Source organism: Peromyscus californicus, unplaced genomic scaffold (genome assembly GCF_007827085.1).
Source record: "Peromyscus californicus insignis strain IS unplaced genomic scaffold, ASM782708v3 Scaffold_7__1_contigs__length_154581171, whole genome shotgun sequence".
NCBI classification, from domain to species: domain Eukaryota; kingdom Metazoa; phylum Chordata; class Mammalia; order Rodentia; family Cricetidae; genus Peromyscus; species Peromyscus californicus.
In genome coordinates, this window is record NW_026294595.1 from 128772267 (window position 1) to 128796638 (window position 24372).

General features: G+C 42.6%; 1 protein-coding gene and 1 pseudogene across 8 annotated transcripts in view; one reads left to right on the plus strand and one right to left on the minus strand.

Annotated features, from left to right (window-relative positions):
* Nucleotides 1-24372, plus strand: part of Cbfa2t2 (CBFA2/RUNX1 partner transcriptional co-repressor 2) — a 112322-nt gene that overhangs the window by 39064 nt on the left and 48886 nt on the right. For 7 of the 8 annotated variants that reach the window (XM_052726152.1, XM_052726146.1, XM_052726144.1 and 4 more), the window contains one exon: nt 22081-22224. The exons of the other annotated variant lie outside the window; for it this stretch is intronic. In XM_052726152.1, the coding sequence (XP_052582112.1) occupies nt 22081-22224 (144 nt within the window). The remainder of the gene's footprint in view (nt 1-22080; nt 22225-24372) is intronic. 8 annotated transcript variants of the gene reach the window in all.
* LOC128102412 (pre-mRNA-splicing factor 18-like) lies at nt 5977-7868 on the minus strand (annotated as a pseudogene).

Consider the following 24372-nt stretch of genomic DNA (forward strand, 5'->3'; position numbering starts at 1 on the left):
TCCTGAGTATTGGGATTAAAAAAGTGTGCACCACCAAAAAATATTTTCTAGGGCAATCTGTATGATTGAGCCATTTTTCATTGAGTAAATGAGTCAGATTTTTGTTTTTTTGTAGTATTTTCACTTTAATTTTTTTAATAACCCTCCCCCCAGTAGTCACATTGAATCTATGGAAAAAGACAATTTGAGCCTAAAGTTTAATGTGGAAATGCTATAAACTGTTTCCACATATTTGTTGAAAGAACCATTGCTGACAGTAGGAGTTTCTTAAAGCACTGTATTCATTGTACTGCCCTCCCCCAGCACGTTCAGTCATCTTACTGCAAGCTTTCAGAGTTGCTGTAGTGTGCAGTGTTCCACAGGCTGGTGTAACAACTCCCTGCTTGTAATGCCTGGAGCTGTCATCCAAGGAGGCCAAACACATGCTACTACACTGCATTTCCAGATGTCCTTCCCTCTGTATGGGTGACTTGGAGCTAAGAGAAGGGTGCTCTTGAATAGGAGAAAAAACATGTTCCTTTGGCATAAGGCCACCCTGGCACCATTCCCACATCTGCTGTTGATCAGACGTGAATGCTGGTCAGTCAGGATGTCAGAGTGCTGGTCGGATTATCAGGCCCAGCCTTCAAGATGAAATAGGGCAGGAAAGCTAAAGAGTAACTTAACTAGCTCTGCAGAGAATCTGGAAGAAGACCCTTTCATAGGGTGGTACAGATAGTCTGAGTGCTTTCCAGATACTAATCCAAGTGTCTACATTTAAAAACTGCCCTTAGAAAGGAAGGCAGAGGGATGTGCAGTAGAACCCTTCTGTAGTGCTTTTTAGAAATACATCATTAAAATGCATAGACATCATATGTCCAAATATGGGTTTCTTTTTTTCTTTTTGTTTTTATGAGATAGTTCCTTCCTTCCTCCCTCCCTCCCTCCCTTCCTGTATGTGTTTGGCTTGCATGTATGTTAGTGCACCATGTGTCTAGGGCCAGTGTGTGCTCGAAAGGGGCATTGAATGTCCTGGAACTGGAGTTACAGACTGTTGTGAGCTGCCATGTGGGTAACAGGAACTGAACCCAGGTGAGCCATCCCTCCAGCACCACTTGTTTCTTGTTTTGTTTTTTCGAGACAGGGTTTTTCTGTGTAACCTTGGCTGTTCTGGAATTCTGACCAGGCTGGCCTCAAACTCACAGGTATCTGTCTGCCTCTGCCTCCTGAGTGCTGGAATTAATGGCATGTGCATCACTGCCTGGCTGATTTGTTTTCTTTTCTTTTCTTTTTTTTTTTTTTTTTTTTTTTTTTTTTGGTTTTTCAAGACAGGGTTTCTCTGTGTAGTTTTGCGCCTTTCCTGGAACTCACTTGGTAGCCCAGGCTGGCCTTGAACTCACAGAGATCCGCCTGGCTCTGCCTCCCGAGTGCTGGGATTAAAGGCGTGCGCCACCACCACCCGGCTTTTTTTTTTTTTTTTTTTTTTAAAGACAGGGTTTCTCTATGTAGCTTTGGAACTCGCTTTGTAGACCAGGCTAGCCTCGAACTCAGAGATCCACCTGCCCCTGCCTCCCAAGTGCTGGGATTAAAGGCGTACTCCACCACTTCCCACTCCACCACTTCCCACTCCACCACTTCCCGGCTAATTGTTTCTTTTTAAGGACAGACTATTACTCTGTAGCCCAGCTGGGCTTTGAACTTGGGATTCTCCTGCCTCAGCCCCTTTAATACAAGGATCATAGGCATGAACCACCATTCCCAACTTTCCTGTTTAATTTTTTAAAAGCTTTTGTGGTTCTGGATGTTAGCCAGTGATTCATCATGAGTCATTTTGTGTGTGTTTATAGAGTGAGTATTCTTCACTTTAATATAAATATATTGCTCTCTATCACCTCCCTCCCTAAAATACAGAGATGTTCTTGAATTTTAAATTTTTTCTTTTTACAAAACTGGGGTTATATATTTTAGGTAGTTATAGTGAAATGTTACAAAGCATTACATTTTCTTGTTTGTTTAAAGTCAGGTGTCTAAGAGGTCAGTTACTGTTCTTGAATTTTTTCACTCTTTACTTCTTTGGGGTTTGCCACCCAGCTCCCAAATAAATACATAGAGACTTATTCTTAGGAATGCTCAGTCTTAGCTTGGTGTAGCTAGAGTTTTCCTGCCTGGCCCGCAGTCAGGACAAATCTCTGTCATCCACCAGCCCCACAGCCACTCAGACCCAACCAAGTAAACACAGAGACTTATATTGCTTACAAACTGTATGGCCGTGGTAGGCTTCTTGCTAACTGTTCTTATATCTTAAATTAATCCATTTCTATAAATCTATACCTTGCCACGTGGCTCGTGGCTTACCGGCATCTTCACATGCTGCTTGTCATGGCAGCGGCTGGCAGTGACTCCTCCCACCTTCCTGTTCTCTCAGTTCTCCTCTCTGTTAGTCCCACCTATACTTCCTGCCTGGCCACTGGCCAATCAGTGTTTAATTTATTGACCAGTCAGAGCATTTGACATACAGACATTTGACATCCCACAGCAGCTTGGCTTGTTTCTAGCCAGCTTTTCTTAAATTATCCCATTTACCCTTTGCCTTTGGGCTTTTATCTTTATTCTATATACCTTTCTTTCCTTCTTACTCCGTGGCTGGTTGTGTGGCTGGGTGGGTGTCCCCTGGCATCCTCCTCTCTCCTCCTTTTCTCTCTCCTTCTATTTATTCTCTCTGCCTGGCCCTCTCCTGCCTCGTTATTGTCTGTTCAGCTCTTTATTAAATCAATCAGGTGTTTTAGGCAGGCAAAGCAACACAGCTTCACAGAGTTAAACAAATGTAACAAAAGAATGCAACACATCTTTGCATCATTAAATATTTCACAGCATAAAGAATGTAACACATCTTAAAATAACATTCCACAAGTTATGGTGGCACACAGCCCTTTAATTCAACATTCTGGTGTCTGAGGCAGAACTGTGATGAACCTTGAGGCCAGCCTGGGCTACATAAAACCTTGTCTCCAAAAACATTAAAATAAAAGAGGGTTTAGGATTATCTAGTAAGTCCTAGATTCACTTGGGGGGCGGGGGAGAAGCCGGGCATGGTGTTGTTGCATGCCTTTAATCCAGCACTCAGGCAGAGGCAGTCGGATTTCTGAGTTCGAGGCCAGCCTGGTCTACAGCGTGAGTTTCAGGACAGCCAGGGCTACACAGAGAAACCCTGTCTAGAACCAAAAAAAATTTCTTTTCGGGTCCAGGCATAGTTGTGCAAGATTTCCCAGCACTCAGGAAACAGAGGCTGATGGACCTCTATGAATTTGAGGCCATCCAAGATGATATAGTGAGGACCCCTCTTGCTTCCTCCCACCAAATAAAAATTTTTGTGCCCAGTTGGTAGACAGTAATCCTAGGTACTTAGGAAGTTGAGGCAGGAGGATTGCAATTTCTAGGTCAGTATAGGTAATCTAGCAAGACCTGGTTTCAAATAAATTCAAATGGGCTGATGGCCAGGTGGTTGTGGTGCAGCAAGAGCTGTTACATAGAGAAACCCTGTCTTGAAAAACAAAAACAAACAAAAAGTGCTGATGATGTTAGTTTTGTGGTAATGCTTGCATAACAGGAGGGAGGTCCTGTTTTTAATCCTTAGCATCACAAAATCAATTCAAAATAATTCTTTCCATTGATGTTTTACACTTGTGATTGGTATTATAAACCTGTTGGATAGATTCTTTATGTTGTTTCCTTTTGTTTTGCTTTAATCTCAGGGAACTAGAGGTGTTAACCTATGTTTAAAAACTTACATTTGGTAGTAGTACAAACAGCTGTCACACTGCATAATTGTCACATCATTATGAGAGTCACTGTTGCTCACTAATCTGTAGGTATAAATCTGGATTTTAACTACATGTGATTGGGGAAGATTAGTTCTTGAAAGAGTTTGTGCTGAGTAGGCCATCTGCTTGCTCTTCATTCCCAAGTCCAAAAGGAAAAGTTAGCCATAGCATTTGCAAGTCCATTAATTAAGATGTGTATAGGAAGGTGAGCTGAGTGAAGTCTTAAGAGGTAACTTTGACTCTGTGTCTAGGCAGTGTGTGGAAGTATAAAATATTCTCTTCATTTAATGGAAAAGAATCTTAGTTTTCAAGGGTAGTTGTAACCTAAAACAGTATTGGCATGATAAAACAGACACCTGTGGCTAGACCTGGGGAGTTTGAAGCCAGGCTCAGCTGTGGAGTAAGACCCTATTGCAAAAATAAAGAAACAAACAGGCCAGAAATCTGTGCTTTGGTTGCACTTAGATTCAGCTCCATCGAGCCTTCCCCTTTTTATTGTCCCCATACCCGATCTGCTTCAGTATAACTCGACAGGAGGACTAGAGGTTGAGGTAGGATTTTATTGTGTGGCCTGGGCTGGCCTTGAACTCTGGGCAGCTAGCTGTTCTCTGTCAGCTTCCTGACTGTTGGGATCACAGGCATGAACCACAGTGCCAGCTCATCAGTTCATTTAATTCCAATCAGCTAGCTGTATCATCAACTCCTTGAGCTGGGATTGTATCCTTAGTACTTACTACAGTGCTTAGGTCTCCCTAGCCTTTCAGTGACTCTGTGCTAGCAGTCACAGTAGTACTTTAGAGAAAATCTTCTCATCACTACTGTATTCAAATTACTGGCTCATAAGCTAACTTTGTCTCCATAAATAAAATTAAAATTTTGTAGACGAATTTCTAAACAGTCTTATTAAATAAGAAACAGATAAATACAGAGGTGCAAGCTGTAGAGACCAGAGCAATAGCCGCCAGCTAACCTTAGCTTATCACCCCAAAGCTCTACCTAATTTAATCATACGAAGAGACTTCTGCAGTGAGAGAAACGTCTCCCTGCAAGTAACTGTCAGAGGCTGTCCTGTCTCTGCACAGCCTTGGATCTCAAGTAGCCAAAAATGACCTTCACTCTTTCTCAAGAGGGACCAGAATAAGCAACTGTGACACCAGGCCACCTCCAGCAGCCTAAGGCTCCCATTCTTTGCACTTCTAAATTTGGACCTGGCTGCAAGTAAAGACAGGAAAAACTTAATGATTCCATCATTTACTACTATTGCTGATAATGCAATCATTATGGTTGTTATTGCACAAGTACATACTATCCCATTGTAGCCACAGGGCAGGGCCCATAAAGGCCCATGGTCTACACTGTAATAAGCATACGTGCAAAGCAATAATAATGATCTCTTGTCCTCTGCCAGCATTTTACTTACACAGTAACAACACAAGGCGTGTATTCTTATCAGTGTCAGCTAAGGAAGCCAGAGCCGAGCAAGATGAAACCACTTGTCCACCGCTGTTCTGTTAGTGCATGGAGCCGAGAAGCTGCCAGTCCTGATGGGGCCCGCCCACTCTTGCTTCTCTGACACTACCATTCAGCTTGTTGTGGAACAACCTGATCCTCTCAGCACTGCAGCAGTGAGTGGTCCCAATGATCAAAGAGCAACACTGTGAGACCTAGAGCAAGTCCTCATTTTGTGAGACCAGAGTGAGGACTGAGTGTGGCACAGTGAAGCCAGGAACTCCACCCTCTTCAGTATCCCCATCATGAGGCTGCCACTCAGCTGGCTCCAGTGCCCATTTCCTCACCCTAACCTGGATGTGCTAATGTGAACTTACGCTTTTCAACCCTCTGTCTATTAATTCTAGCTGTCCAGAAAGACAACAAATACTAAGATGTACTCCACTTAGAACCAAAGCAAGTCTGAAACACAAGAAAAATAACACTTAACAGTAACATTTACATCCTACTGCAAGATGGCAAAATTTCAAAAACCTTTTAAGAACTGTAAAGGAACATTTAATGGTCCCACACTTTTTTGAAATACAAGAAATATTTCTATAAATACCACATAAGACAAAAATGTACAAGCCATGATAATTTACAGAAAGTATAAACCTGCCCTCAAATGTTTCTAGTTATCTAATGACACAATTTGGGTCTTGGGGAGAAAGGTCACCTCAAACCCCCTTCTTGCTGTTGTCTACACTATGGATAACAGCTTTAGGACTTAATTTTTCAACTGATTAAGATGAGAGCAGCACAAAAGTTTGTTTGCAATCCAGTACCATATGAAAGCCAACCCAGTTCTTAAACCCAACAAGAAGTGCATCTGGTGGAACTCTGTGGTGGAACTCTTCTTCACTGCTGTGCTCAGGCAAGAAGTCCACATGCTGCTTGCTGAGGCTTCTTGTTATATATACACTGTGTACAGACCTCACAGCGCATTGTACTCCACACATTTTGATTGATCCGTAGGAAAGTGCTTTTGGCAAATTGTCATTAACTTCTTCAGTCCCTGAATGTGTTTCCTCTGGGTTTCATCATTTAAAACATGTGCAACATGCTTGGGAAACTCTTTTCCCTGCCAGTTCGGGCATGGATACCAGTCATAGTGACACCAATAGACTAGGGAGTATTTCCAATGGCCGTCTGAAGGTCCGCATCATTCGCCTTCACATACTCTCTCTGTAACGTGAATTTAATGATACCTGTTATTGATTCTTTAATATCAGCAGGAAGATTCCTTTTCTGGAGCTTTCTGAAAAGTGGTCTGAGGTAGGACTCAGTCTGCTTCTGGGTAGCACTGTTCAGTTTGCCCTGCATGCTGCATTTCACATAATCCTCTCTGGCATTCAATTCTTTAGCCCAAAAGCCAAGAAGAAACTTCAGGAACTTAGTGGTGATGTCCATGTCCTTATGATCATTACCTTTCCCTAAGGATTCCCCCAGTGCCTCTAATCCTTCAATGGTGATGTTTTCCTCATGAACTTTCAAGTCATTCTGTGTGTCCTCCTCTCCAGGTTCCTGACCACCCACAATTTCACTCAAGTACTGCTGGTCAATCTTGTCCAAAGCTGCTTTCAGATCATTCCTTAAGCCCTTGTTAGCTTCTGGTGTAAGAATCTTTGTTTTTCTTAAACGCTGAAAGCATCATAATCCTTTTCTCCAAAGAGTCTAATTGGCTCTCCTCTTTCAGTCTCCTGATGACCTCTTGCCTAGAAAGAGTCATGGGAAGTTTTTCCTCTGCCAGTTCAAGTTCCAACACGGGATTTGATGAAGTTAGTGGCTTCTGGTCATCCTCTTTTGGCTGTATCTTGTAGCCACATCTTTCAAAATATGCTTTTTCCTTTTCTTTTTTTGCAAGTTTACTCCGCTTGAAATATTTTCTATTTTCCACAGCAGGTTCCTGTCCTCCACCAGCTGCCGCTTCTGCAGAATCTCTGACTTCAGGATGTCCATCTTGCTGCCAGTGTCTAAGCTCCACGTTGTTGATCTAGCTCCTCGGCGGTAGTCTCACCCCGCCAGGCGGGACGAACTGCCGCCGCCAAACCAGATCCCAAATATCAGAGGATAACAACTGTTGGGGTCATCAGCCAGCCATGTGCTCAGGCCTAAGCCAGGGGTTTGTAAACCCACAAGCAGTGTAGCCACGTGCAGCTCTGGCCCCTTTAAGCTTTGGCCACGTGAGTTGGAGATCTGGCCACAAGTAACTCCAGCTGAGTGTAGCCTGACTGCTTGTAGCTCTGTCTGGGGCCTGGGGGCCTGTGGCTGAGCCGGGGTCTATAACCCCTGGCCTGTAAGGCCACCACTGTTTTTTTAAAGAATTCTTGCCATGTTGGGTGCCAATTGTAGACAAATTTCTAAACAGTCTTATTAAATAAGAAACACAGAGCCAAATACAGAGGTGCAAGCCGTAGAGACCAGAGCAATAGCCAACTAACCTTAGTTTCCCAAGAGAGCCAAACCAACCGCTTCTAACTGTCTAACCTGCGCCTTTATTGCCTTGCTGTTCTGCCTTCTCATTGGCTCTAAGCCCAGCCACATCACTTCCTTGTCGCTGCCTGTCTATACAGCCCTCCAGGACTCTATGGTTGGTATTGGGATTAAAGATGTGTGTCATCACACTTGGCTGTGGCCTTGAACACACAGACTCTGCCTGCCATGTGATCAGATTAAGGAAGAACGCCTGACTTCTGTTTATGGCTGACTGTGACCTATGATCTCCAGGCAAACTTTATTTATTAACATACAAATAAAATATCACATTTCAGCACAAATAAAATATCACCACAAAATTTAGTTGAAAAGGTGTGGTGGCTCATGCCTCTCAGTACTCAGGAAGCAGAAGTAGGTGGATCTCTTGAGTTTGAGGCTTAGTCTACATACTGAATTTCAGGCCGGCCAGGGCTACACAGTGAAACCCTATCTCCTAATAAGTAAATATTTTTATAAAAGAAATTGATTGAAGAGCTTGGAAGCCAGAAAGTCATGTATACAACAAAAACAAACCTAGATAAGGTTATAGATTGGGACACAGGCTACAGTCCCGAAGAAGGACCAATTACCATACAGGAAGAACAACTTTGTACTAATGACTACATTAAAACAACTTATTTCTCTAGTCTGGCGGTGGTGGCACACCTTTAATCCCAGCATTCAGGAGGCAGAGGCAGGCGGGGTCTCTGAGTTTAATGACATCCTAGTCTACGGAGGGAGTTCCAGGACAGTCAGGACTATTACACGGAGAAACCTTGTCTCAAAAACAGACGAACAAACAAAAACCTGATTTCTCAAACTAGTAGAGTAGTTATATCCTAGAATAAAGATAGCTAGATAGAAACATATAACCTAATGAAAATAATGGTATATTAATTGTGTTGATGAACATGCACATTCTGGACGTATTTCCCCATGAGGTAAATATGGCCTCAACACAGAAAATGCTTTGATGGAATGAGGACTATGGAGAAATTATAACACAGGTTTTGTTTTTTTGTTTTTTTGGTTTTTGTTGTTGTTTTTGGCTTTTCGATTCAGGGTTTCTCTGTGTACCCTTGGCTGTCTTGGAACTCACTCTGTAGACCAGGCTAGCTTTGAACTCACAGAGATTCCCCATGCGTCTGCCTCCCAAGTTCAAGGTGTACACCATTACACCTGGCTTAAGTTTTTTCTCTTTGTAGTGAATCATATTTAGTAAATATTTTTAAATAATTTTCAGAAATAATAATTACATTGCTCTGCATTATGTGTAGTCCTCAATTATTGATATTCTTTGTAATTATAATTTTCATTGCCTTCACAGTTAGCATTGATATGCTGTTCTACCATTTAATTAACCACTCCTCAGAGAAATAAGTTGCATTTTCCCTTGAGCTATTTTCTTAAGGACAAATTCCCAAGGAGCGAGGTCAAACAGTCAGAGAGAATGAATTATTTTGCTGGCAAAGGAAAAAAAAATTTTTAAACTACTGATTTAATGTTGATACTTTGAAATACATTTATTTTTGCTTTTTCTTCTGACTGTATCAGTAATTAGATATTGGCACTAATGGAACAAATGAGAGTATAGATAGTTTATAAAAGGCCTTAACAGCCCAAACTGGAAATGGGTGACTGTTTTCCTCAAAAGTCACCACCCCAGTTTTATTGTGTTTTGACAGAGCTGTGGGGATTTGCATAGGACATGTGAGGGAATTGGTACTAAAACTGGCTATGATAAATAGAAAGTTTATTTTAGAAAAAAAAAAAGAATATAGAAAAAAAGCATAATTACTATTTATGAATGAGTGATGCATTATAGGTTTAATCCTCTCCCCCGCCCCCGCCCCAGACAGGTTTCTCTATATATCCTTGGCTGTCATAGAACTTGCTCTGTAGATCAGGCTGGCCTTGAACTCAGAACCTGCCTCTGCCTCCTGAGTGCTCTCTAATATTTTCTTTTAAAAATTTTGGTTTTTTGTGCCGGGCGGTGGTGGCACACGCCTTTAATCCCAGCACTCGGGAGGCAGAGCCAGGCGGATCTCTGTGAGTTCGAGGCCAGCCTGGTCTACAGAGTGAGATCCAGGAAAGGCGCAAAGCTACACAGAGAAACCCTGTCTCGAAAAACCAAAAAAAAAAAAAAAAAAAAAAAAAAAAAAAAAAAAAAAAAATTTTGGTTTTTTGCATTGTGTGTGTTTGTAGGTCAAATGACAGCATGCAGGGGTCAGTTTTCTCTTCTACCATGTGGGTCCCAGCCATCAAACTCAGGTTGTCGGGTTTGGTGGCAGTCTCCTTAACCTGCTTCCTAACCCAAGTGGAATCCTTTGTCCTTTGCATGTGTCTCTAAGAAGCTAGCTATTTAATAATATGGTCGTTGACAGGTACAGAAGAACCACCAGTGTGTGCCTGCAGTCCTGTCAACATCGTGATTAATTATTGTTGTCTCTGTTATTATTGAAATGAAGAAAACCGGGATTGTTGTTGATAATTAGTTGCTACCCCTCCCCACAACAGAATTTGATCTATTCTCTTCCTATCTATCCCTTGAGATTTTCCTCAAAGTTCCACAAAGTTGGAGACTATATCCTGGACTTGATTTATCTGGTCGAGCATTCTATCAGTAAGCTACACCAGTAGCCTCACCCTTATTTTTTAAAAATTTATTTTGAGAATGAGTCTTGCTAAGTCAAAGAATAACTTTCAGGAGTCTTTTCTCCTTTAACCTTGGGTTCCAGGGAATCAAACTAAGGTAGTCAGGCTTGTGTGGCAAGCACCTTCATCTGCTAGGCCATCTCAAGGACCCCAAAGTTTAGTTTCAAGGCTTGGGGTCTGTGTTGGGTGGTAGAGCACTTGCTTAGTGTTCTCACGTCCTTAGGTTTGATCCCCTAGACTATACTCCCAGACACAAGTACTCTGTAACAGGAATGTAAAGGGCCAGGAGGACTCAGAGGGGAAATGCTGATAGAAAAGCAGCTCCAGAGCAGGAGAAAGGCCTGTGATAACACCCAATCAGGGGCCTTGAGTCGCAGCTCAGTTGATAAAGTGCTTGCCCAGCTTGCGAAAGGGCTTGGTTCTGTCCCCAGTAACACAGAAAAGTGGGAGTGGCCGTACACGGGGAGGTGGAGGAAGGATGACCAGAAGGGTGACTCTGGAGTCTAAGGTGGGAGGATTTCCTTAAGTCTTAAGAGTAGGAAGCTCCCATCTCAGAAAAGATGTTCTCTCTCTTCAAATTTATGCTTTCCTACTTAAATGTAGTACTCTCTGCTTTTGTTTGTTGACATCTGTTTCCTTAAGTGGACCTTGATGGAAAATGTCTTAGATATTTCCAAGACAAAATTTGAATCACGTCACATGCAATTTATTTAAACTCTGTGGCTGAGCTGTTTTGGTATTTAAAGCCGTTAATTCTAACTCACAGGATTTCTGTCCTCAAGCGAGAGTCAGATTTCATGATCTTTTGTCACAAACATTGTTTCATTCAGATAGTTTAAAACAAATTTTTTTAGGAGCTCATGATAGCTCAGTGTGTAAAGATGCTGCCCTGTCTGGTGGGTCTCAACCAGTGGAAAGAAAGAACACACTCCCCCAAGTTCCCCTCTGACCTCCACATGTACACTGGGCCGAGAGTATAGGTATGTAACCTTCTACTGGTCTGTTATTAACTGTTCTGGAAATCAGACGGAGTCAGATACATAAAGCATCGTTGGTTTTGTTTGTTCCCCTGGCTTGCTAGAGCTTGAAGGCATGTAAGCAGGGACAGCGAAGGTTCCTGGTTTGTTCTTCTTAGATGTGGTGATGATTGCCATGGTCTTCTTCCCATTAACTGACAGTGCTGTCTTTACATTATTGGAAAATGCTGGATGTCAGAAGTTCCTGAGATGATGTTGTTGGCAGTTAGATTGTCCAGAAGCTTCTCATCATGGAAAGCTTGATCTTTAGTCTCCACCACCCCTGAACCTGAAGTTCCCTTTTTTTGTTTGTTTTTCTCCACCCCAAAATAAAAGCTGTGTGTTCTTGGGGGCACAGGGGCTTAGTTTTTCAAACATTAAGGTACATATAAGTAGGTGCAACTCTAGCATCGGTAAGCTCTTTCAGAGTTTGACAAATTTGTATAAAAAGAAAAGAATATTTGGTCATACAAGCCGACTGAATATGGTAATGTGAGTTAAAACTTTTTCTTGGAGCCAAGAATATAGCTCAGAATACCTAGCATACACACAGCCCATTTTCCTGTATACTTAAACCAAACCAAAATAAAAAGTAATCACATGGTCACATGGACTAGAGTTTTGGGGCCAGATGTGTGTGTGTCACAAGCCATGTAGTTTATTTATGGTGCCCTCCCCAGTCGCCTCTGTACATCCTAGGAGACAAAAGAGGGTATTAAGATCCTTTGACGCTGGAGTTATGGGCAATCATGAGCTGCTCAATGTGGGTGCTATGAACTGAACTCAGGTCCTCTACCAGAGTAGCAAGTGCTCTTAACCACTGAGCCATCTCTCCAGCCCACATTTTTGAAGGAACAGGGTGTCACATAGCCAGGCTGGTCTAGAACTCATTATGTAAGCAAGGCTGCCCTTGAAATCCTGGTTCTCACCAGCCGTGGTGGCATATGCCTTTAATCCCAGCACTCTAGAGGCAGAGGCAGTGGGAGGAGAGAACTAACCTGTACATATGCTCATGTGCACATTCATGCGTGTGTGCATGCACACACTAAAATAGATGTTAGTTTAAAAAATTTCAGGAGCTGGAGAGATGGCTCAGTAGTTGATAGCACTTGTTATCACAGAGTACTTGGGTTCAAATCCCAGCACTCACATGGCAGCTTATAACTTCCTGTAATGCCAGTTCCAGGGAGTCCACCACCCTCTTCTGGCATCCACAGGCACCAAGCACACATGGTGCACATCCAGGCAAAACACTCAGACATGTCATTATTTTAAAAATGGAACCGGGAGTGGGAATCAGGTACTGGCAGATCCCTATGACTTCAAGGCCAACCTGGTTTATGTAGTAGCAAGTTCCAGGCCAGCCAGAGCTACCTGGTGAGACACTCTCAGAGAACCTAAAAGATAATGAAAGAAGGAGCATTAGGCAGAGAGGGAGCCCTGGTTGGAGGTTTCCATCAGGTCCCTCCTCCACTTGGAGCTCAGGGAAGCCTCAAGGAAGAGGGAGAGGAGGAATTGTGGGAGTCAGAGGGGTCGAGGACACCAGGAGAGCACTGTAGAATCAATTAAGCAGGGCTCACAAAGGCTCCCAGACACTGAAGCAGCAATCACAGGGCCTGCACTGGTCTGGTCTAGGTCCTGTGCATATATATTATGGTTGTTGGCTTGGTGTTCTCTGTGTGTGTGTTCGAAGGGAACTCCTGACATTGGGATTGGGGGTGTCTCTGACTCTTCTGCCTGCTTTTGGGACCCTTTTCCTCCTACTGGCTTGCCACGCCCAGCCTTGATGTAAGGGTTTGTACCTCGTCTTACTGTATCTTGTGCTGTGTTTGGTTGATGTTGTTGAGAGGCCTGCTCTTTTCTGGGGTAAGAGGGTTGTGTGGTGGTAATGGATCTGGGAGAGGGAAGGAAAGGAACGCTGCAGTCTCAATGTATTGTATTAGAGAAGAATAAAAATTAAAAAACCTACAAAGGTGGCTCAGTGGCTAAGAGCACATAATGGTTTTTCAGAAAACCTGAGTTTGGATCGATTTTTTTTTTTCCTCCCTCCCTCCCTGTGGATCAGTCCCAGGTCCTTACATATACTGCACAAGCATTCTACCACTGAAACCCACCCGCACCCCTGCCTTCAGACAGGGTCTTGCTGTATACTGCCCAGGCTGGCATGGGCAACCTGGTATATAACTAAACATGGTATATAACTGAGGCTGGCCTTGAACTCTTTTTTTGTTTGTTTGTTTGTTTCCAGAGGGTTTCTCTGAGTAGTCCTGGCTGTCCTGGAACCCCCTGTGTAGACCAGGCTGGCCTTGACCTCACAGAGATCCACCTGCCCCTGCCTCCTGAGTGCTGAGATTAAAGGCTGTGCTGTCACTGCCCACCTGGCCTTGAACCCCTTGATCTCCCTACTTACTACCTTACAAGCACTTACTGATATTCACCATTGCCTGTCTCTGCTTCTATGTTTTAGCTATTGTGAATAATGCTGTTAATGGGAATGACTATAGTAATATAAATATCTTTTCAAGAGGCTGCCTTTCAGTCAGGTGACAGATAATTTTAAAAGTGAGAAAATAGTCATTTGTCCCAGGTGTTATGTAGCTGGTTAATGATAGAAAAACAGGCTGTAGCTGGACATGGTAGCACACCTGTATTCCCAGGACTCAGCAAGTGGATGGAGACAGTAGTTCAGGGGTCAGCTTGTTTTATGTGAGACCTTGTCTCCAAATAAATAAATAATAAGGCAGTTGAGCCCCTAATGTGATTTTGAAAATCTCTTTCTCCTTCTCCCCACTTGCCCATCCTCTGCCACAAAGAGTCTTCAGAGTGCTTAGCAATTCTAGACCAAACTTGATGAGAACTGTTTAAAAGACCGTGGATAGTACTCTCATCCCAGCATTCTGGAGACTGAGGAAGGAAGATTGCTGCAAGCTCCAGGTCAGTCTGGGCTGCATAATAAGTTCAAGACTATCCTGGGATACATAGTGAAACCTTGTCCAGTCTCCCCTCAATAAGCCAACATAAAGAGTTGATGTTTTGGGGCTGGAGAGATGGCTCAGTGGTTAAGAGCACCAACTGCTCTTCCAGAGGTCCTGAGTTCAATTCCCAGCAACCACACGGTGGCTCACAACCACTTGTAATGAGATCTGGTGCTCTCTTTTGGCCTGCAGGGACAAAATACTGTATACATAATAAATAAATAAATCTTTTTTTTTTAAAGAGTTGATGTTTTATTGTAAGAAGAGGAAGAAGTCATTAAGAAGAGTTTTAAATTCATTTCTGAGAGGATCCATTTTAGGGTTTAAATCAGCTAGATTGCAAGTGGTCAGATCTGAAGCAGGAAGGATAGTTAAGAACTAATTGTTATTGTTCATGACAATGACACTGCCTTACCAGTGGCAGAGGGATGTGGGATACCTTGTAAACTATTTTGGAGTTGTACTGTCAGCATTTACTCTGATGTATTTTGTTTCAGAAGGTTATGTGTTCATTCCAGAGAGACCTGAGTCAACAGTGCTCTGTTTCAGACAGACAGACAGACACACACACACACACACACACACACACACACACACACACACGAAGGGAGGAGGATGATATATGACTAAGAAGCCTAGAGCTAACTGATTTCTTGACAGTCTCGGGCTTCTTTCGACTGTGACTGTGGTAATAATGTTCGGCTAGGATGTTAATACTACATAATGTTAACAGCTTGAGATCAGTTAGACTGTGGCAGAGGTAGCCTCCTTGAGAAGGCTGGGGAGTTGTCATTTCTCTTCATGTGAAAAATATTACCTTGATGGATACTTGAAACAGATGGTGTACAGTTGGAGTAGACTCTGTTATTCCAAATAAACATTTGCTGGAACTGGGGTACAGCAATCCATATTTCACTTTTCCCTATTTACATTATCAGGTCAGCTGTGTTGCTGCTGCTTTTATTTGCATTAAGGTTATCAGCAGGCTTTGATGTTGACAGGCTGATTACAACATGTCTTTACAATATTAAAATGATTAGCACTGGAAGAAATCTTTTAGTTACCTACTCTCCACACTCAGTGGCATAATATCTGTTAATGCATTCTTACCTGAGCGCTCGCTAACAGTACCCAGGTGTGAATGGTCTAAGAGCTTTTTAATACCTCACTGGAACGGCGTGTCTCAGGTTCTAATCAGTGTTGGAATCAGGCTTCAGGCACATCTTCCAGATTCAAGATCAGGTGTTTTCCACAGGAGCCTTGCCTGCTGTGGAAGAATGGCCTCAAACCTGGAGTCCTCAGCACCCTTAGTAGGATTATAGGTTTGCCCCACTATGCCCAGGCAACAATGTCCTTTTCATCTTAGCAGCAAACTAACCTTTTTACTTATGTTATTATTCTGTTTTAGTTAAGGTATACTTTTGGTAAAAGGCGAAAGATTTATACAATCTGAAGAGAAACCAGAGTATATTAAGGTATACTTTTAAATTAAGGAAGAAAGGAAAATTTTATGGTTTTGATCTCATATTGTCCAGATTATTCGCTCAAACACCCATTGTAGTTGAGGACCTTGAACTTCTAATTCGCTTGCCTCCTCCTTCTAAGTCCTGAGGCAGGGGGCAGTACATGTGTACTTTCATGTATGTTAGATGAGGTTTCTACTGAGCTATATCCTAAGACCTAAATGAACTCTTTTATCTGGCCTAAAAATACCATTGCTCTTGTGCTTGCCCGTGTCAAGGTGTAGAGTAAGATTTGTGTGTAGTCTTTCATGTTTTTAGTCTTTTATAAAAGAGTATATTTATCCTTTTCCTTGTTCCTGTGCTCTCTTTTAATGCTTTGGCACATGTGGGGTAGTTTGAGACATGGTCTCATTGTAGGCCATGATGACCTTGAACTCTTAACTTAGTCAAGGATGCTCTGAACTCACTCCTCTTTCTCTTGTTTACCTAACAAGTGCTGGGAGTGTAGGCCTCAGTCACCACATCTGAAGAAATGTCTCAGTGGACAAGAGTGCTTGCTGCTGTTCTTCCTGCACTTCTTCAGCATCTTCTCTGCCATCATAAATTTAGAGTCCTGGAGCTCAGTCCTCAGACCCATTTTTTTACTCACTTCATCCAAAATACCTGCTCTCAAGCTTTAAAAATTCTCTGTGTACCTTCTGTCAGTTGATAGCCTTTGATCCAAAGCTCAAACTTCCTATCCCAGGCCCGTCTGGCTACACTGCAAGTGGAAATCAACATATTTAGGTATCTGAGAAAACCATGTAAAGGCTCAGGAAAACACTGGCTGGCTATAATCCACAGAGAGGTCCCAGAAGACACCCCCGAGCCCCACCACCTCAAACTTCCAGCTTCCAGAGTTGTGAGAAAAAGTTTCTGTTATTGAAAGGCTCCAGGTTGTGTGACACTTGGTTATGAGCAAGCTAATCTAGCAGAGAGAGCAGTGCCATAAAACCAGTCCAGGAAAGTGACGTCTTAACTTATTCCTTTCCTTTTTTCTTTTTTTCCTTGATTTTTTATTTTATTTATTTATTTGTTTATCTATTTTTTTCTAGACAGGGTTTTTCTGTGTAACAGTTCTGGCTGTCCTGGAAGTCACTCTATAGACCAGGCTAGCCTTGAACTCAGGAATCTACCTGTCTCTGCCTCTCAAGTGCTGAGATTAAAGTTGTGCACCACCACACCTGACCTGCCTTTCCTTTTCTAAAGATTTATTTTTATTTTCTGTGTATGAATGTTTTGCCTACATGTCTGTGTGGGCACTTTGAATGTGCCTGGTGCCTGAGGACGCTAAAAGAGGGTATCAGATCCCCTGAAACCTGGAGTTAGAGAGGATTGTGAGCTGCCATGTGGGTGCTGGGAATTGAACCTGGGACCTCTAAAAGAACAGCAAGCATCTTAACTGCTGAGCCATCTCCCAGCCTCCACATCCCTTTTCCCCATCTCCCTTTCCTGTCTTGCTCATCCTTTCCTTGTGAATTGGTTGTCTTAAAGGGGCTTTGGTTTAGATCAGTGGTTCTCAACCTTCCTAAAGCTGAGACCCTTTAATACAGTTCCTCATGTTGTGGTGACCCCCCAACCATAAAATTCATTACTACTTCATAACTGTACTTTTACTACTGATATGCAGGGCATCTGATATACAACCCCCAAATGGGTCAGGACTCACAGGTTGAGAAGAGCTGCTGGTTTAGATTTAAGACATGACTAGAGGTAGTTAAATGTGAGTTTCCAGAATTAGGAACTAGAAATGACAGCAAAGAAATGTAAAGCCAAGTATTCCATGGGACAGTTATGGACAGATTGCAGAACTTGCAAAATGATGAAATCTGGGCATTTGTGAACATGTTATTTTTTCATCCTTATCTTTGTGACTTATGCAAAGGAACAGGTTAGTAGCTTGAGAAAGAAAAACTCTGTAAATAGTTAAGGCTTTCTAAAGGGAAAGGTACTGAGTATGTAATAGTGCCAGCTATTTTTCAGTGAGCATTAAAGTAAAAGCAGGAAAAAACCAAACAAGGAAAAACAGAAGAAGCTGGGTGTGATGGTACACACCCTGTTACAGCAGCACTCAGGCCAGCCTGGTTAAAAACACTGAGAAGTGGGGCCGTGTACAGGAGGATCCAAAGTGGAAGGCTTCCGCTCTGTTAGAAGTGTGTTCCCAGCCAGCCTGGGACTCACAGGAGGCTTTCTCTCAAAATTACAATTCAGTTGGGCCTGGAGATGTGGCTCAATAAGGTGAAGAGTGCATACTACTCTTGCAGACATCACAGGTGAGTTCCCAGCACCCACATCAGACAGCTCACAACTGCCTGTAATTCCAGTTCCAGGGCCTCTGATACCTATGGCCTCTATGGGCAGAGGACACATACCCACACACACATAAATGTAAAAATAAAAAATAAAAATAAATTATTTCAAAAAATAAATTGGGCTAGGGAGATGGCTCAGAGGTTAAAAACACTGGCTGCTCTTCCAGAGGTTCTGAGTTAACTTCCCAGCAACCACATGGTGGCTCACAGCCATTTGTAATGAGAGCTGGTGTCCTCTTCTGGCCTGCATGTGTACATGGAGGCAGAACATTGTATACATAATAAATAAATCTTTGAAATAAAAATAAAAATATAAGTTACTTCTTTTATATCCTCTATTTCTTCATTCTTATGCAAGTAACTTCTAGTTCTAAGCTGGTGTTCTTTTATTTCCAAACTTCTGAATTGAACTACCTGCTGGGAACGTATATTAGTTCAGAATCAGAATAAAAACTTAACGTCCTGTCGGTGGTGGTGACACACTCCTTTAGTCCCAGCACTCAGGAGGCAGAGGCAGGTGGATCCCTGTGAGTTCAAGGCCAGCCTGGTCTACAGAGCGAGTCCCAGACAGCCAGAGCTACATAGTGAGACCCTGTCTCAAAACCAAAACCTTAATGTCCCATACTGAATACAGTATATTTGAATTTCTCTGCTCAAATATACTCTACCACTAGTGTTCTCTATCTTGGTCAGTAATTCCACGTTGGTGTGCATCTCTCCCTATCATCTTATCAATGACCAAATCCTCTTGTGTTCTAATTTTAAGTGTCTTTTAAATCCACCCCCACCCCCATCCCATTCCTGTTGTTGCTGCTTTCTCAGGAATTACTGTATGTCACAACACGAAAACTCACACACATAGCCGTTTTGCACCACAGACTCATTTTTCCCCACCACAAACACTGATCTCTTCTTTTCCTTTCTTTTCTATGTTTTTCCTCCCTCCCTCCCTCCCTCCCTCCTTCCTTCCTTAGACAGGATCTCCATGTATTTTTGTTTTTGTTTTTTTTTGCTTGGTGGGGGGTTTCAAGACAGGGTTTCTCTGTGTAGCTTTGGAGCTTTTCCTAGAACTCACTCTGTAGCCCAGGCTGGCCTCGAACTCACAGAGATTTGCCTGGCTCTGCCTCCCGAATGCTGGGATTAAAGGCATGCACCACCACTGCCCGGCTTAGAGTAATTTATTTTATGTGGAGCAATTTATTATTTTATGTGTATTATTTTTGCTTGCATGTATGTATTTGCATTGCATGCTTGGTGTCAACAGAATTCAGAAGAGAGTGTTAGATCCCCTGGAAGTGGAGTTTTGGATGGTTGTGAACCATCATGTGGATGCTGGAACCAAACCCTGGTCCTCTGCAAAAGTAACAAGTGCTGTGCTCTTAACTGCAGAGACAGCTTTCCAGTTCTTATTTATTTTTATTGTATTTGTTAGGTTTTGCTTGTATGTACATTTGTGTACTACATGTGTGCCTGATGCCTGTGGAGGCCAGAAGAGTGCATTGGATCCTCTGGAACTGGAGTTAAAGACAGTTAGTTGTAAATCACCATGTGGGTGCTGGGAATTCAAGCCCAGGTCCTCTGGAAGAACAACAACTGTGTTCTTAACTTCTGAGCCACCTCTCCAGCCCCTGTCTTTGCTTTTCATAGCTTTCCTTCTAGGTGGTTTTTTATTTTCATTCATTTACTTGTATTGAAAAACAAGGCCTAGAAAGCTGAAATTATTTGCTAAATTTTATGTAGATCGTGAGTAACAGAAGGAGGCATCAAATCAGCCCTTTCATTCTCTGTATCTTTATTACTGTTTGAAACTAGGAATAACAGTAATGGTGCTGGTTTGTGGGCAGTGGAGTAAACAAGAAGTAAGTAATGTGGCCTGTGAACTGTGTTCTTGAGGCTGGATTTTATCCACTAGCTAAGTTTTCAGGAGGTGAAGCATGCAGCCCACTGTTCTGGAGTTGGGCTGACCCATCTTTGTTACCCTGGCCTAGTGCTGTGTGCATTTGACTGCTAAGCCCTCCTCGACCTAGCCTTTGGCACCTTGCTGTAAAGACAGGTGGTCTGAGAAAGACACCCTCCAGGTTGATGCACACTGTACGTAACACGACAGTGCGAGACAACTGTCAGTTCCTTCCTTCCCTTCTCCCCCACCCCTCAGAAAGCTGAGCCCCAGATGGAAGAGTTGGAAACGCGTCAACTGTTCTCTGAAGGGCATTGAGCAAACACTGGCAGGAAGGAAAAGGCAAGCGCAACAGCTCATTAGTCCACTAATCAGATAGGACGAGCATCAGTTTCACAAAGAAAGCATCCTGACCAGGGACGGCCACTCTAAAATTCCCACCTGGTTCTCAGAATACTATAGGTTTTGTTAGGGGTTTGTAACATGGGTGCTTGGCTTCCTTGATACTTTTAATTCATATATTCCTTTCCAAAAAATAGCTACTGCAAGCTGGAACATAATACAGCATTTGGGGACATCTTTCCCATCAGAAATTGTGGTGAATAAGCTAAGATGTGCCTTGTGTTTTCTGAACATGCTTTGATTTTTACCTTCTCATTTAAACCTTTCCTGTGGCCTTTGCATTTGTTTTTTTGTTTTGTTTTTGTTTTTTTGTTGTTGGTTTTTCGAGACAGGGTTTCTCTGCATAGTTTTGGTGCCTGTCCTAGATCTCGCTCTGTAGACCAGGCTGACCTTGAACTCACAGAGATCCGCCTGGCTCTGCCTCCCTAGTGCTGGGATTAAAGGCGTGCGCCACCACCCCGTGGCCTTTGCACTTGTAATTGAAGTCAGTTGCTACTATGGTATTTAAGTAAACAAAACCAAAAAAAAAAAAAAAACCACAAGAAATTAGTGAGAGACATATAGTTCAATTTAAAGGTGAGCCTGTTTTCCAGGTATTAATAGGTTCTCTTTTGTGAGAAATAGTTTATTTTAAATGTTTTTTTGAGTCAAGGGTTTTGCCTCATCTAATCCAGAATGTTTTGTAGAGTCTGGCTTTGAGCTTCTGATCCTCCTGTCTTTACCTCCCCAATCCTGGGGTTACAGGCAGTGTGCCACCCTGCCAGGTTTAACTTATTTATAATTTTTTAGATTTTTTCTTAGGTGTATGTATGTTTTGCCTCCACATATGAGAGGCCAGAAGGGGCTATGAGATTGCCTGGAACTGGTGTTAGACATGGTTGTGAGCTAGGAACACACCTCTGTCCCCAGTGACCTCTGAGCCGTCTCTCTAGGCCCCTCTTAAACATTTTTTTGTCATGTGCATCGGTATTTTGCCTACATTTATGTCTTTGGGGGTGTCGGATCCTCTGGAGCTGAAGTTATAGACAGCTGTGAACTGCCACGTGGGTGCTGGGAATTGAACCCCGGCCCTCTGGAAGAGCAGCCAGTGCTTTTAACTGCTAAGCCATCCTTCCAGCCTCCCTCTCCCCCATATTAAAAGATCCTCTGCTAGTAAGGTGTTTTCTACCAAACTTAGCAACCTGAATTTGATCCCCTGGACCTACATGGTAGAAGGAGAGAATTGACTTTGGCAAGTTGTCTTCTGGCTGCCAGACACATATCATGGCACGTGTACACGCCGCACATTCACACACACGTACACACACACAAATAAATAAATATGTAATTAGATTTTTAAAAGGTCCTTTCCTTTCCCCAAATAAAGTAGCATTTGCAGAGCTAGATGTTAGGACATGAACATATCTTCAGGGAGTCAATGTTTTACCCTTTTTTTTTTTTTTATAAGCATCATCTTAACTTCTGAGTCTTCTAGGGAAATAGGTTCATTTCCAATTGTTGTTGCTATTTATTATTTACAGAGAGCTTTGACCTCCCTTTCTTTTATTCTTTGCAGTTGGTTGTGAGAAAAGGGTGCCAGCAATGCCTGGATCGCCTGTGGAAGTGAAGATACAGTCAAGATCCTCACCTCCTGTCATGCCACCCCTCCCACCAATAAATCCTGGAGGACCGAGGCCAGTGTCCTTTACTCCTACAGCATGTGAGACCTCTTAATTAAGTTGAATTCATGATTCAGAGTCGTAATTAAGATCTGAGTAACTGACTTACATTAAACCTTCATATACATCATTCAACATGACTAAAATGTAAATAAGGGCAGGATATAGTGATGCTTCTTCCTATAATCTCAGCCTGTAATTGCCACACTCAGAGGATCAAGAGCTCTAGGTCACCCACCCCTTGGAGTGGCACATGCCTCTTTAATCTTGACATGTGGGAGTCAGAAACAAGGGCTCTCAGTGAGTTCCAGGCCAGTTGAGCTACTTAGTAAGACCCTATCTCTAAAAAGAAGTGAGGGAGGGGGCTTTTTGAATGTGACTTCCAGAAATATATAAAGATAGGCATGAATTTTATTTATTTGTAACAGAGTCTCACTCATTACGTAGCTGGATATATTGTAATTTGAAAAATGTGAGAATGTGATCACACAATTTGATTTAAAAGGCTGTGAAGAGCTTATCTACATTGTCAGGGTGGTTACAAGCAGAGAGAGAGTAGTGTTCCATTGTTTGGGGGTGCTTCAAAGAGGGGAGCTCTCTTCAGGATGGATCTTTCTGTGGAGACAAAGAAATAAAAGATGATTGCAGCTGATTTTCTAGATCGGTGAGGTTAAGTGTAGAGCTCTCCTTTCTAGGAGTTTTAGTAATCTCTTTGAATGGAAGATAGAATTACCCCCCCCTTTTTTTCTCAGCCCATTAGTTTTTTTATGAATTCAACACCATTTTCCTGAAAACCTACCACTTGTTAGGGGATGATGAACAAAGCAAAAGAATCTACAGCAGGTAAAAAGGTGCCCGTTACCAAGACGGACAACCTGAGTTTGACCCCCAGGACCCATGTTCTGGGGTCCAACTCCTGCAAGTTGTCCTCTGTCCTCCACATTGACTATGACATACACATATACTTGCATTGCACGTACATGCACACAAAATAAATATTGATGGTTTACAAGAATCTAGTAGTGTGTATGCTTATGTATACAGTAAGGTAATAGTCATCAAGCAGCCTCACCTGATGTGTGTGGTGACATATGCTTATAACGTTTGAGGGAGAAGGGAAGTAGAAGGCTGAAGCAGAAAACACTAGTTCAAGGCCTGTATCAGAAAGCACAAACCAAACAAAAGGAAGACCCGTCTACTAAGTAATTGCAAATAAACAAAGAAGCAAAATAGTGGTTGTGTGCATACATATTTCTGGAACTCACTCTGTAGACTAGGCTGGCCTCTAACACAGAGATCTACCTTCCCCTGCCTCCAAGTGTTGGGATTAAAGGCGTGCGACACTACACCCAGCTCAGATTTATTAAATCTATTAGAGTTTACCTTGAAGTAAAGCAGCACTATCCTACACCAAAGAAAAGTTCTTACTTCCAGTGATAGCCGAGCTGAGCTATATAAGATACAGAAGAGTTTACTGGTTCAAATCTGAATAGTGAGGGTTGGGGATTTAGCTCAGTGGTAGAGCACTTGCCTAGCAAGCATAAGGCCCTGGGTTCGATCCTCAGCTCCACCCCCTCCCCCCCCCAAAAAAGTGGTCTGTCCAGAAAGAAGGAGCAGAGATGGAGAAGTGACTGTGACTACTTTAGGAGAAGGGATGTATAACCAAGTTTGTGGTGGTCTTCATACTCACGATTGGTAGTTTTATTAGCTGAGTAAGAGGTTAAAGGATTGGCCTTTTAAAACACAGCTGAAATCTTCACTTATTTTATGTACTTTGTTGCTTGCTTGTTTGATTTTTGTTTGTTTTGATGTGTGGTCTCATGTATGTAGCTAAGACTGGTCTTGAATTCTTTACAGCCCAGTATGATCTTGAACTCTTGATGTTTCTGCCTCCACCTTCCAAATGGAGATCATAGGAATGTACATCCATGCCCCACTTTTGTTCTGTTGTTTTTCTAAGATAGGGTCTCACCCTGTAGTTCTGGCTGGCTTTCAAGCTGGAATCCTCATAACTCTTGTCTCCTGAGTGCTGGTGTGAGCCCACACTATACCTGCTGTCTTTGTTTTTGTGATACCAATTTATCCTTCCCTCCCTCCTCTTCCCTCCCTCAGAAAACAGGAGTACTGATTGTGTTTATCATAATTTGACCAAAAATAAAGAATGGGAGATTCTTTATGGGGTTTAAGTA